At 25.3% G+C, this 15,389-nt stretch overlaps 1 protein-coding gene across 2 annotated transcripts in view; it reads left to right on the plus strand.

Moving 5' to 3' along the window:
• The window catches only part of LOC105845161 (leucine-rich repeat serine/threonine-protein kinase 2), a 129,451-nt gene that overhangs the window by 52,613 nt on the left and 61,449 nt on the right, over positions 1-15,389 (plus strand). The window contains exons 5-6 of one of the 2 annotated variants that reach the window (XM_065803105.1): positions 7,297-7,486; positions 11,776-12,204. In XM_065803105.1, coding sequence (XP_065659177.1) covers positions 7,297-7,486; positions 11,776-12,204 — 619 coding nt within the window. The remainder of the gene's footprint in view (positions 1-7,296; positions 7,487-11,775; positions 12,205-15,389) is intronic. The other variant, XM_065803106.1, reaches the window with a different exon arrangement.

Raw genomic sequence — 15,389 nt, forward strand, 5'->3', positions numbered from 1 at the left:
ATTTTATTTGGCAGTGGGCACGTGCATAAGTTCCTATCTCTAATGCCCGAATCAAAGCATTTGCAGGTGCAAATGTCAAATAACTGCTTAAAAGAATTTAACTTCTCAGTGAACGTGTCTGATTTTCTTTTTGCATCTGAATATTTTTCAAGTGTATGTACTGTATCATAAGTCTTCTAATCCTAATGATTGTGCTATTCACTTCTATTGTGGGAATACTTGCTTTTGAATAAACACATTTCACTCTGTCTGCTAAAATTGAATATCTTTCTTGCAAGCTAATTTCTAATACTGTTTTCTGATTATAATAGAACGCCTTAATAATGTTTTCATGTGATGGGATTTGATTTTCAGGAAGATCAACTAACTGTCCAAACAATGGATGTTTAGTTGCACTTCGTGTACGCATACTATCCATATTTAATATAATTTGTCTAAAATAATAAAAAAAACTACAACAAGTTATGTTTACAATAAATAAAAGCTGTTAAAACAATTTTTCATAAGAATTTAGTCAATAAATATTCCAATATTTATACAGACTATAATATATTTAGCCCTCTCATAAATAGGCCTACATGTTAAATAAAGTGATCTTTCTACAGTCTAAACTATAGCCTACTGTAGTATACATCTATATTAGCCTACTTGAATTTTACTATAGATCTATTATTGCAAAGAAGAAAATTAAATTACAAAATAATATATTAGATATTTTGCTTGTTTCTAAAAACTCCAGCACATGGTTTGTTGCTAATGTTGGTGACGTCACATGTAAATAACGTTATAAAATTTATTCCATTTCTTTTTTAGCACTTGTAGTTAGGTGCTAAACCATTTGCCAATGCATTTTAGTCAATGATTTATAGTTGGTACGTATTTAGATTGTACCAAGGTATATATACTGTATATATTTATGTATGTATATATAATATGCGTATATATATATATATATATATATATATATATATATATATATATATATATATATATATATATATATATGTATATATTGTATATAAGTTTAAGAACACTTTAATTTTTGTAGTTTTTATTTGCTTTGACATGAGAATTTATTTAATACAAATTTATTAGGTAATAATTTTATTATATAAGAATCAGTCAAAAATACAAAAAAGTTAATGTTTAGTATGTTGCCATTTATATGCTGGCACTGTCTTTATACGGTCAGATATAATTTTAAATAAATTGTCAAAGTATGCTGGAGTTATACAAGTGGTCTGGACAAATCAAGAAAACTGACTGATTCAACAAGTCAATTCAACAAAGAGCATGACATTCTTCTGGTTTTCCATGAACCAGTCTTTGTACTTACCACAAAATGCCGATCTGTCTTTATCATTCTTCTTGGTAAGCTTTGCTTTCCTGCAAGATGACAAATCAAAATCCACTAACAATTGGCATCTTACTGGTAGCTAATTGACTAAAGGTCTAGATAGGATGAGGGACTGCAGCACAGTAAGTTCCTTGACTAATGAGTGAACTTGTTTTCCTAAGATGACCACAATATTTTTTCTGTCTTCTTTCCTATAGTAATCAAATTTCTTCTTAAAAATCTACAAACGAAAATAAACGGAGTACTTTTTTAATATGGTCAGAAACTTATTATTTGAATATAATTACATGCTTATAGGGAATATTATACCTGCTTAATTTTGACGAAAATAAAAAAATTGGAATTCGAAATTCAAAATTAAGTTTTACTGTCTATAAAAATAATAAAATTAACTTATTTAAGATAAATCATTTTTACTTATTGCATAAAAAATACTTTAAAAATAAAAACATGAAATTATTCCAAATTCAATTAGTACAGAAACATTCTAATATGGTATATCATTTAATAACAAAAAATATATAAATATTGTTTTATTTGTCAAAAATATGCCTTGAGGAAGCAGAGATCACTTAAAGGTGCATCTCCGAGTCTCCTTCAAACTTTTGTACAAAAGTTACCAGCAATTGAGAAGGTTCGCTTAGACTCCACTATTGATTGGTGGAATCAAAATCAAATATGAGTAGACGGACTTTAATATTTTGCCACGAATGCCATTCTTTTTAAAGAATATTATTTCAGTTTAGTTTTTGAAATTAAGCTCCTATTTATTATTTGTTGAGTTGAGTTGGACATTATGTTGGACAAAAAATTTAATTGAATTTTGTTCCCCAACTTTTGTATTAATGTTAAGAGCTTAGTTTGTTCTTCCAACATCACTTCTATCACATCGTCAGCTTCTGGCTGCTTGCCTGAGAAAGTTTCCATATCGGTATTAAATATCTTAACGCAAAGTTTTCAATACCTTTGGCTATTGTTTTTTTTAATGGTCTTGTGAAACATGCGTTAATCTCACTTTTTCCGCCATTATGCAAATAAGATAATGTTTTTAATCAACAAAATTTCAGCATTTAGAATAACAATGTTAGTTGTAATGTCAATCAATGCTTATCTAACACAGCTTTTTAGCTTGTTAAACCTTTCAAGCATTTCAACTAAACTTTTCCATCTAGTTCTAGTGTCCATAATAAGTTTCTATTATTTTCCAAATTCTTGTTTCATGTATACTTGAAGAATATCATTTGATGTTCTCGAAAAACGAAATTTCTTTACAATCGAACTAACTTTTTTGATGAGAAAACTAAATTCAAATTCTTCAGTCTCAACAAGCTCAGCTTCATTATAAGTTTGTTCAATCAAGCTAACATTTTTATCTTCAATGTATTCCTCATCTGATTCATCAAAGTCACTTACTTGATCTTCTACACTAACATTTTCTGTATTTGTGTGAGTTACTAATTCAGTTGTATTCGAATTATTATACAGAACATCAATTACAGCTAAATGTGTCACATGTGCGAAGCACAACTGCTGATTACATGTTAAAAGCTGTCCAACATTTTGCATCACAGCTGCCCCATCAGTTTTATAGACATAATATCTTTATTGATATTTAGATTGCTGTTTTGCAATGTGGTTTTTAGAGCCGTAAGGCATTACTCTGCAGGGAATCATTCTTCAACAGGTACTTAACCTAAATTTCAAAATTGTTTCTTGCCATGGACATTCACATTTAAATAATATCGGTTTCTTGAAGTCCATTCATCTAGAGGTAGGCAAAATCTTGTTCGATCTTCTTTTAAATTTATAAAATCTTGCATTATTTTAGCCCGCATTTTTTGTGTGTATTCTAAAACCGTTTCACAAATCGAGTTAGGTGATTTTGGTAATACATAATCTTGAGCGCCTCTAGCAACAAACAAATTTCTCAAATTGATAAACGTACAGAAAACTTTAAATGGCATATTATCTAAGGCACACATTCGTGATACAATTGCAGAAAGTGATTCATTTTTTTGTTGAATAAATAGTTTGTAATCGTCATTTTTGATGCGCTGTTTTCTGGACCTTCATCTTGCACGACATCCCGTTTTAGTACATTAATATTGTGTATTGTTCATAAATGCGTGTGCTGAGGTGTTGTTGTTGAACCAGCAGTTTTTACTATTTCATAAGATATTTTACTTTTTGCTGTTAGTTTTTTGATCCTGTTAAAAAATGAATCCAATCAGAACTTTGATTTTTACATTGCTTTGTGTATTCTGAATGACTTTCCTTTGAAGACATTTTAAGACGTACTATTGATAATAATTTAACTTGTTAAACAAAACAAAAATTAAAATTAAATAGTTATCAAATAATGTTGTAAAATTAGAACTGCTATTATTCCTGCTATTATTTGCTTACCTATTTAAAAATATTGATCCATATAATTCAATACACATCGCACTCCAATAAGCTATCTCAACAAAAGTTGTAAAAATTTAATAAAAGAATTTAATAATTTAATAAAAGTTGTAAAGTATGAGGTTATATAATATAACGCAATCTATTTATTTAACCATAAAAATATGAAAGTTTACAATAATATTTATAAACTCACATAAATAAGGTTAGGTGTCACTCATATAGTTAAAAACTAGTCTATGGAGTGACACCTAAAAAACAAACAAATAAAACACAGAAAGAATTATAAATAAGAAAAATATAAAAATAAAAATTTTATTAAGAAAAAAAGAAAAAAAAAAAAAAAAAGAAAAGAAAGAAAGGAACTAATAAATAAAGATGATATTAATAATTGCAATAATAATATAATAAAAATAATAATATTAATAATAATGTGAATGAAAAAATAAAAAGTAACTATATCATGATAACTTGACTAAAAATTATAACTAATGGTAAAAATAATTATAGTAAAGTTTATAACTACGACAGAAATTAATAAAATAAACATAACAATTGCAAAAAAAAGGACAATAACCATAAAAACTGTTACTACAATTGAATCACTATCACTATCATTATAAATAATATTAATAAGATTTAAAAAACTAATATAAATTAATGATAATAAGAATATTAGTAGAGTTAAAAAAGACAGTATAAGATAAAAGTAATAATAGTTTTATAAATACAGTAATATAAAAAAAGCAATAATAATAAAAGATAAAATTAATATTCATTAAATATATGCTCAAATATAAATTTCTTAATTTGGTTTCCATTGAGAAGAAGAATGTTAGTAATAAAAGGGTATTTAGTTAAATTTTTTTTTTGTTATAAATGGTATTATTTGGTTCCAGTGAGAAATACATTGATTTTTAGAAAGCTTGCCATATTTGATAGTGCTGAAAAAGGAAGTGTGCAAGCTAAAATTTTCAGTATTTCGAGTGTAATATTTGTGTGTCACTTGTTTTAATAAAAAAATTATTGAGCGAGTTTGGTAGCTTATTTTGAAGAAAATCAATCACAAAGAGACAATTATAAAGCTTTACAAGGTCTTGAAATTTTAGAATTTTTAATTCAGAAAACCTATTTTCAATATTAGAACGTAAGGGAGAAAATGTCATAATTCTTAAGGAAGTGCGTTGTAAACAGTTTATACGATGTAATAGAAAACTACCTTTTTAACCCCAAACAGTGCAACAATAACTTAGATGTGAGAAGAACAAGGAATAGTAAATTGATATTAAAACATGTTGGGGAACATAGTGTCGTATTAATGACAGCATACTATTGGCACGTGAGAGTTTTTTATTTAATTGAATTAGTTGATAGTACCATGATAGGTTTTTGTCAAGAAATATCCCGAGGTATTTTACATATATTTAGATGGGAAAAGTCTTTTACCATTAATTCTAATTTTCACATTATTACTATCAATCTTTTTTTTTGGAGGGTGAAAAATAATAAATTCTGTTTTATTGATATTTAGGAAAAGACGGTTACTATTTAACCAATCACACAAATGATGGAGATCTGAATTAACTTTTTTACAAAGCTGCATGAGTGATTTATTTATGCATAGAAGATTAGTGTCGTCAGCAAAATGATGAACAATTGAATTATTTATAGAGTGAGGCAGATCATTAATATATATTAAAAAAAGTAAAGGTCCTAGAACAGAACCCTGTGGTACACCATACTTAATAACTTTACATGTCGATTGAAATCCATTAATCGAGACAAACTGATTGCGATTGTTAATATAGGATGAAAACCAATTATTAGCGATACCCCGTATACCATAGTGATATAATTTTTCAGTTAAAATCTTATGGTCAACTGTATCAAATGCTTTTTGGAGATCAATAAAGGCGCCACAGGCAAACTACTATCAATCACACCACGAATCATTTCAGTAATGCTAATAAGTGCATGGGAAGTAAAGTGTTTTAAATGAAATCCAAACTGACGGCCGTAGAGACACTTAGAATTATCAAGAAAGTGGTAGATACGAGAATACATTAATTTTTCAAGAATTTTGCTGATATTTGATAATAATGATATTGGTCTATTATTATTGCAGTCAAGTTTTTAGTCCTTCTTATAGATTAGTTTAGCAGATGCAGTTTTTAAAGTATTAGGGAATATACCAGTAGTGAATGAGAGATTAAATAGTTTAGCAAGTACTGAGGAAATATCATTAGCAAGAAGTTTTAGAATAAAGGTTGGAATGCTGTTTGGACCAGAAGCCTTGCCATCATTTAGAGAAAGAATAACTGATATTATTTCATTTTTTTCAGTAGGTTTAATGAAAAGAGAGTCAGGGTTTGATGTTTTTAAATATTTATGGAAGTCAGTATGAGATGAATGAATACTTTTTAGCAGTTCTTCAAGGATTGAAATAAAAAAGGAGTTGAAAATTTCCGAGATTTTAACTGGATCATTGATAATGGTGTTGTTTGAAGATATACAAGATGTATATGAGATATCATTCAAACGTATGTTTAAAAGAGTTTTAATACCCTTCCACGTTGCTCTCAAACTATTGCTATTGGTAGTAAAGTAGTGAGAAAAGTGTTTTTTTTTTGCTTCATCGAATAAGTGTTACAAGTAAATTTCTATAGGTTTTGTATGTTTTTTCAAGAATTAGTTTGTCATGAAGATTTTTTGTTTTAAGGAACTTCTTAAATATATTTTTTCGTTTTTTATCGAGGTTAAAATTGCTGAAGTAATCCATGGTTAAGGCTTCGAGTTAAGCCACGGTTACTTAGTTTTTTTAATGGTGTGTGTTTGTCTAGAAGAGAGTTAAAGGTAGTAAAGAAATCTTCATATGATTTATTTGTTTATACCAAATATAAAAATTATGTAAATATAAAAAATAAACATGTAGATATGAAATGAAGACATGAAACCATTAACTGCAATTTAGGAATGTTTTCTCTATGTCTACTTGTATTATGCAGGATAACCGTAATTTACAATCGTTTTTTTTATTTCTGCTTATAGAATTAGAATGTAGAATATTTATATGCACAGAAACAAAAACACAATTTAAAAGTTGGAGAGAGCACAAAAAAATAAATTTTAATTTCGAAATTCGCTGGAGAAATTTTCGGAATTCTAAACTATATAATGATAACGAATTCCAGAATTCTCAAATTCCGAATTTCGAGATGCAATCTCTACCTGCTTAAAATTTCTTAATTAATTTTCTTTATTTTCACAAATTTCTTTATTAAATAAGTACATACAACTCACCTTAAAGTATAGACGTACTTCTATACTTTAAGGTGAGTTGTACTTAAAACTCACCACCACTTATAAAAAAAGTGGTGGTGAGTTTTACAAGCTGCTGATGCACTCTAGACGCAATAAAACAAATGCCAGCATGTGGTTAATGTCTATTTGTAGTTATTATATTGATAAATATATAGACAGAAAACTAATTGATTTTAGTTATGATTAAAGAATATGCTGCTTTCTATTTCTAGATTAAAGATCTTCCACTTGAATACCAAACACCAAGAGATATTTTGAATTATTTAAAAGGAAAATTAAGACACTCAAAACCATATTATAAAATGAAACTAATGATTATTGGATTTCCACGACAAGGAAAGACAACTCTGCTTAAAAGGCTTAAAGATGACATTAATTATAATGTGAATCAAGCAACACAAGGTATGTGGATACATTAAGTAGGTAATTTAGTTACTTATGATTAACAAAGGCTCTAAAAATGGAAGGTAGTTAGGGTTGTATTTGTTTTATCAGAAAAAAAAGTTTTATTAAAATAAAACAGAGTTATGGAGATAAAGATCAAGTAGAAAATTTGATTTCATTTTTTTGAAGTTAAACATTATGCATAAGGTCAAACATAATAATGCATTTTGGGTAATAATTTTTATTATTATTATTTTTTCCCCTTCTTTTTTTAAAAAAGCCACATGGATTTTGGTAAGCAAAAAGTGTTACCAAAATCTTATTTATAAATCCTATAATAGATAAATATATTTATAATAAAAATATAATAAAGTAAATTTTTTCATTTTAAAAATACATGTTTCCACTATATACTAGTTATCTTCAGTTTTCAAATGATAAAATTTTCTGCGTTCAAAATTTGAACATTATAGGAAGGTTAAAAACTCATATGTCTAAATATCTTCATTCCAATAAATAATACAGGACCAGAACAGAGTTTTTAAACTGCCTTATCAAGAACTACATGTTTTGTTTAGTTAGATAAGAAACAGTTTAGCCATTTGTGAGTTTTGTTTAGATTTCAAGCAACAAACTTATTTATAATATCTTCCTTGACTTTGCCAAGGCCTTTTACAAATTCCATTTAAAAATTTAAAATTTTCCATTTCTAAAATACTTTATCTAAAATACTTTAGTCAAAAAAGTTTTTTTAAATAAAATTATAGAACTATTCAGAGTAAAAAATGTTTAAATTTATAAAGCATTAACTCATTAACTCATTAGTTTTTAATTAATTCCTAAATGTGAATTTTGAATTCAAAAGTCACATTTTTTTTACTGAATAAAAGTGAATTCTTATCACACTTATCACAGTTAATTTACTTCTTTTTATAATTTTATTCAGTTTTTTTAAATTCTTATGAATGTTTTAAATGATTTTTTAAATTGTTTGAAATTGATTCATTTACAACATCAAGTGATTCTAGGAGGTTTGTTACACAGGTTTAATAACAAAACCATGTTGATTTGGATTTATTAGTTTATTTTCATTTAGGCGATTCATCATAGCATTTTTTGTTATGGGTTTCATTACCTTGTGTGCTACTGATATTTGAGAGATGAGTCTGTTATTTGCTTGATTAGTTTTTATTAACCTTTTTAAAACCAGCGTAATGTTGGGACAGGACTATTTGTTTGGGATAGTTCTAAAATTAAGAGATAGTTAAAAAAAATGTGCAAGTGGTAAGGATCAAACCATAGCACACTATAAGTACATGCTGATGAACTCCATTCATTCATTTGTTCATTCATTCATTGTTAGTGTGTAAACTAAGTAAAGTACTTTTACCAGCGGCTGATGTAATTATAAAATTAAGAAGAAGAGCGTTAGTGCAAAAGTTGTAACTTTATAGAAAATCATTTTTTATTTCATTATTTACAAATACTGAGCTAAATTGCTTGTTAAGAGTGTTTGCAAAAATATATTTTGTTATTAATACTTTGATTTGTAACACTATTTAATATCAAAGAGATAAATGCATACTTCAACAGAAAAAAAACAGTTTTTTTTTTTACATTTAACATGGTAGAGATAATTGTTGTTCATCCATGAAGTTTATTGAAGTAATATTAATATATGAATTTACCACTCTAAATCAGTCGATTACCTCAAACTTTTAATTTTTTTAGGAACCTTATTACTTTATTTTTTTAGGTTTTATTAGAAAAAAAATTTAATGTTGATGTTTTACAAGAAAAATTAAAGTTGACCATGCAATATTGTGTATATATATATATACATATATATATATATATATATATATATATATATATATATATATATATATATATATATATATATATATATATATATATATATATATATATATACATATATATATATATATATATATATATATATATATATATATATATATATATATATATATATATATATATATATATATATATATATATATATATATATATATATATATATATATATATACAGGTACCGAAAAAAGTTTAGAACCAAGTAACAATTTTGAGTAATTTCATTATTTTTTCAATGTATAAAACTAATATTGAACTTTGATGATAAATTATATATATATAGTTTCAGGCTACTTGTCAGTCGATGTATCAGCACTCCCTAGCGAGTCGGGCTATAAGATAGTCGATGTACCAACACTCTGCGCATGATTTACAGTAAAAAAAAAATGTGACATAAGTGTTGGCGTAAGAATCACTTTTTTTCTTCCACTCTTCCCAAAGACAACAAACTATAGATCTATATATATATATATATATATAAATATATATATATATATATTTATATATATATATATATATATAAATTCAAAAATAGTCAGTACAGTGAAACAAATAGAAAATCCAGTAATTCTTTTTTCTCACAATGTTTTTATTAAAAACGATATAATTACCAAACAAAATTACTAATACAAAATATTTTTTTATATATATTAATTAAAACTATTAGCACTAGAGGCCTTTCAAATAATCATCAGTAGTGCTGTTTTTAGTGTTATACAAGATATTTGTGTTAAAAACAAAAATAACCTAATTTAGATATTGTTGCTATGGGTAACTATTGATTGTGAAAGATTGAACTGTAATTATATACAGGAAATATCAATTAAATGTATCATGTTTTTGTTTGTGCAAATGCTTTTCATATGATAACAAAAAACTTTGGATGTTAAGCTCAAGAAAGACAAAAAGTTGGAAAAAGGATTCAATTACACTTTTGTGGGCACGTTGACAAGTATAAACATGGTTGTCAAATCGATCAGTTGATAAGCCAGTTCTGCATAATAAATTCCTTATATAAAAAATATAAGGAATTTATAAAAAATGGTAGTACCTACAGTGTAATTAACTTTTTAGACATAACAATCATTCTTGAAAATTATAATAAAATTCAAACAGACATTTACTATAAAGAAACTAACACCCATGACTATTTAAACTATAATAGTCATCATCCATTTCACATTAAAAAGAATATTCCTTACAATTTAGCTAAAAGAATAATTGTTTTTACATCTAATTATGAAATCGAAAAATTACGCCTAATAGAACTAAAGTCATTGTTAAAAGATTGCGAATAACCTGATGAAGTTATAGAAAAAGCATTCCATAATGCAAAACTACAAGGACCAGCACCAAAAAAAGAATCTAAAGAAATATTTCCTTTAGTGACAACATTCTATAGTAATCTCAATTGCCAACCTTTTATAAGAGAAGCCAACCATTTGCTCAAAGTATCTTATAATGAAAGAATTAAAAATGTTTTTTCTAATATTCACCCGGTATTAGCTTTTAAACAACCTTCTAACTTACTAAGAAGACTTACTTCTTCAAATATTGAAGTAACTAGTAAGAAGATCGGCATATTCAAATGCAAAGATATTCGGTGCAAAATTTGCAAACTATACCTTCAAGAAGTAGATAAGTTTAAAACATCTAATGGTACCATTTGGAAAGTCACATCACATGCAACAGTAAAAATGTAATCTATTACCTAAAATGTTAAAAATGCAAAAAACAAACATATACTGGTAAAACTAATAATTGAAGATTACATATAAACGGACATATTTCTAGTTGCAGAACTGGCTTATCAACTGATCGATTTGACAACCATGTTTATACTTGTCAACGTGCCCACAAAAGTGTAATTGAATCCTTTTTCCAACTTTTTGTCTTTCTTGAGCTTAACAACCAAAGTTTTTTGTTATCATATGAAAAGCATTTGCACAAACAAAAACATGATACATTTAATTGATATTTCCTGTATATAATTACAATTCAATCTTTCACAATCAATAGTTACCCATAGCAACAATATGAAAATTAAGTTATTTTTGTTTTTAACACAAATATCTTGTATAATACTAAAAACAGCACTACTGATGATTATTTGAAAGGCCTCTAGTGCTAATAGTTTTAATTAATATATATAAAAAAATATTTTGTATTAGTAATTTTGTTTGGTAATTATATTGTTTTTAATAAAAACATTGTGAGAAAAAAGAATTACTGGATTTTCTATTTGTTTCACTGTACTGACTATTTTTGAATTTATATATATATATATATATATATATATATATATATATATATGTATGTATGTATGTATGTATGTAAGTATGTATGTATGTATATAGATATACATTTATATATAATAATATTTATATATATACATATAATAATATTTTAAATATATTCAAGATATTGTTTAGGTATTGATATTGAAGAGGTTACAATTCAAAAATCTTTATTGAAAAAGGAGTTTATTTTTCGAGTATGGGATTTTGCAGGACAAGAGGAATACTTTGCCACCCACCAGTGCTTTCTGTCGTCTTCTTCCTTATATTTATTAGTTTGGGATGTAACTGAAAAAAATAAATGTGTCCAACTACTTCAACCATGGTTTGAGAATTTAGTTGCTCGAGTAAAATTTTTTTATATAATTGTTGTTGGTACAAAACTAGATCTTCTTAAGAGAGATGACATAGATAATGCTTGCGATCAAATGAAAACTGAGATCAAAACACTTATAGAAACTATTCCTGCTATTAGAAATTCAAAATATAGCAATAATTTTTTTTCTAGTAGATTGAAAATTTGCTTTGTTTCACTGAACACAAAGTTTCATAGTTATTCTAAAGGTAATTTGTTTTTGTCTCATTACTCTTTTTTTTGTTGTTGTAAAAATGCAGGACTTATCTTAGGTCAGTGCTTTTTTTAGTTAATTTTAAGTTATTTATTACTTAAAGCTAAAAAATTTTAACTATATAATTACATATTTGAAAAGAGAAAAGGTTTACATTACTGGTCAAAAAAACTCATTCAAATAAATACAATCAAATGAGTTTTTAATTTTCTTTAAAAAATAAATTAATAAAAAATGCAGGAAAAGTGTTTTTAAAACATTGCATAAAAATAAATGCTTTAAATTTGGTACAACTTAACTCACCATTGTGAATACATTGTTACGATTTTTACCATTAGTTTGATATTATATCAATTTAATGTGTTTGCACGAATGAGAATCTTACTGAACATCTTGCCATATTGCCTCTTTCTTTCTTCAATCCTTTCACTGTGAAATCACTAATCAACTGATTAATTTCCATGCTTGAGCTTACTTGCTCTTCACCATTTTTTATCAGATTTACTCTGCTTTTATCTGATATATTTACATATTTCTAATACCTTTCCTTCTCATATATTTTTAATATCTGTCTTAAGTTTATCACTTTTGCTCTTGTTTTTTAGATTACTACATATTGTTTGCATGTGCTGTGCAGTTTTTGTTTATTTTTCAATAATGGAGTTTTTTCTATGTAAAGTGAAAATAAACTACTAATATCAGTTACAGATATAAAATTGCAAAAAAGCTAGTTTTAGATATTAAATCAACAGATGATTAAAAAACTTGTATTTTTTAGTTAATAAAGTTAATAAATCTTTGCTAATAAATGTTATCAGACTCATTTTTTTATTTTCTCCTATCTGGTATATTTCCATACTTGCCATTATTACATATTGTTCTCTTTCACACTAAATGTATGTGGTGTGCAGTTATTGTTTACTTTTTAATACGTTTGAATTTGTTCTGTGTAAAGTGAAAATAAACCATAATGTCAGTTACAGATATAAAGTTGCAAGAAAAGAATATAAAATATAGTACTAAAAGATATAAGATATATATATATATATATATATATATATATATATATAAATATATATAAATATATATCATAAATATATATATATATATATATATATATATATATATATATATATATTTAAACAACTTTAAAAAGTATTCTACACAATAGAGTGCTCAATGTTCTTAAAAGAACAGAGCAATTATATATTAGTAGAAAATCACTTAACTAAATTTTTTTTCATTTGACACTGTGTTTCATCAACAAAGATTGATCAGAAAATTTCTGATGAATCTTTGTTGATGAAACACAGTGTCAAATGAAAAAAAATTTAGTTAAGTGATTTTCTACTAATATATATATATATATAAATATATATAAAGTATATATAATATATATATATATAAATATATATAAAAAAAAAATATATATATATATACATATAATAAATATATATCAGATATAAAATTGCAAGAATTTACAGATGTTAAATCAACAGATCATTAAAAAACCTGTATTTTATAGTTAATAAAAAAGCCACTTAAAAAGCATATATATATATATATTTATATATATATATATATCTTTATATATATATATATATATATATATATATATATATATATATATATATATATATATATATATATATATATATATATATATATATATATCTTTAAATCAGAACTGATTTAATTTTTCAAAGACAATTTTTTGATTGGCTTTCAAATTAGTCATAAAGAGATATTTGCTTTGAAAATTTTACTGTATGCCATCAACCCCAGCAACTAAAAGGTTGTGTGTTTTTACCATAAAAACTGTTCTGGGAAATACATATGCAGTTATTTTAAACTTTTTTTCAAAATAAATTATTTTTGTCTCAAAATTTACTGATATTATTGATATTTGAAATGAATATAATATTTGAAATTTACTATCATTATTGATATTTGAATTATTTTTGAAATATATGATGAATTATTTTTTATCTTTCAAAATGTAATTTTTTGATGTTAATTTTATGACTTTATCACTGTTCTATCATTTTCAGTTGATTTTTACTGTTTACAAATACTAAATTTAGGTGCAAAAGAGTTATAGATTCAACCTTAAGAAGATAAGTAATACAAGAAAAAATAATGCTAAAAATTATAAGTTTTATTATAAATTTCTTTTTCAAATTTAATGTCCAAAATTAATTTAATAAAATTATTTGCATCTGCCAGGTACATTTTGCTATGTATGTGAATAATTAATAAAGTTAAAAAAATAGTATTCCTTAAAAGCATATTATAATATGTATATATATGCATATATATATACGACTGAACTTGAGAAAAAAATACATGTGTATGTTCAGCAGCATTAGTTAAAACCTCTGCATCAATCTAATTATTTAGAAGAAAACTCACCAGAAAAGTTGTTTTATTTATTAAGGTTGTCAGTTTGATCAGTGCTTGAATAATTTTTTGATTCCTTCCAGAAGATGTTTAAGCGCTTCTTCATTGATTGATAATGGATCAACTTTAGTGGATGTTAAATTCACAATTGGGGATAATCATCTTTTTCAGCATTTCCGAATTACTTTTTAGCAACAGAGTTATTTAATCTGATGTGATATTTCACATCAGGTTAAATAAATTTCAATACACCCTTTGTGAGAACTTTCCTTTTTGACAGATATTGTGATACCCTCAAGTTTTTGACAGATATTGTGACACCCTCAAGTTTTTGACAGATATTGTGACAACCTCATGTTTTAACCATTGTAAAAGTTTACTTATATTTAGCAACTGCAAAAATTCTCATAGACATAAATTATTTTCACACATAATTTATTAAATTATGTGTGACATAAATTATTCTAGCCTACTATCATGCTTTTTTTGTTGACTGTTTTCAAACATTCATGCATTTTCCTTAAACTTATAATAATGATAACAAAGAATCCTTAAAAAGTTTTTTTTTTAAGTTCTTTTTTTGATCCTTTATATAAAAAAAGTTTTTCTACTTATCTCAAAATGCACAAAAGAATAAAAATAATAAATAACTGATAAAATCACCACTATTTAAAATTCAAGACAAACAAGACTGACAGATTTTTAAAAGCATCAAAAAAAATTAAAAATTAATTTTTTTTTAATGTTGATTTGCCTGCTGCTAAATATCGTGAGTCTAAA

The sequence above is a fragment of the Hydra vulgaris genome, chromosome 08 (genome assembly GCF_038396675.1).
Source record: "Hydra vulgaris chromosome 08, alternate assembly HydraT2T_AEP".
In the NCBI taxonomy this organism is placed as follows: domain Eukaryota; kingdom Metazoa; phylum Cnidaria; class Hydrozoa; order Anthoathecata; family Hydridae; genus Hydra; species Hydra vulgaris.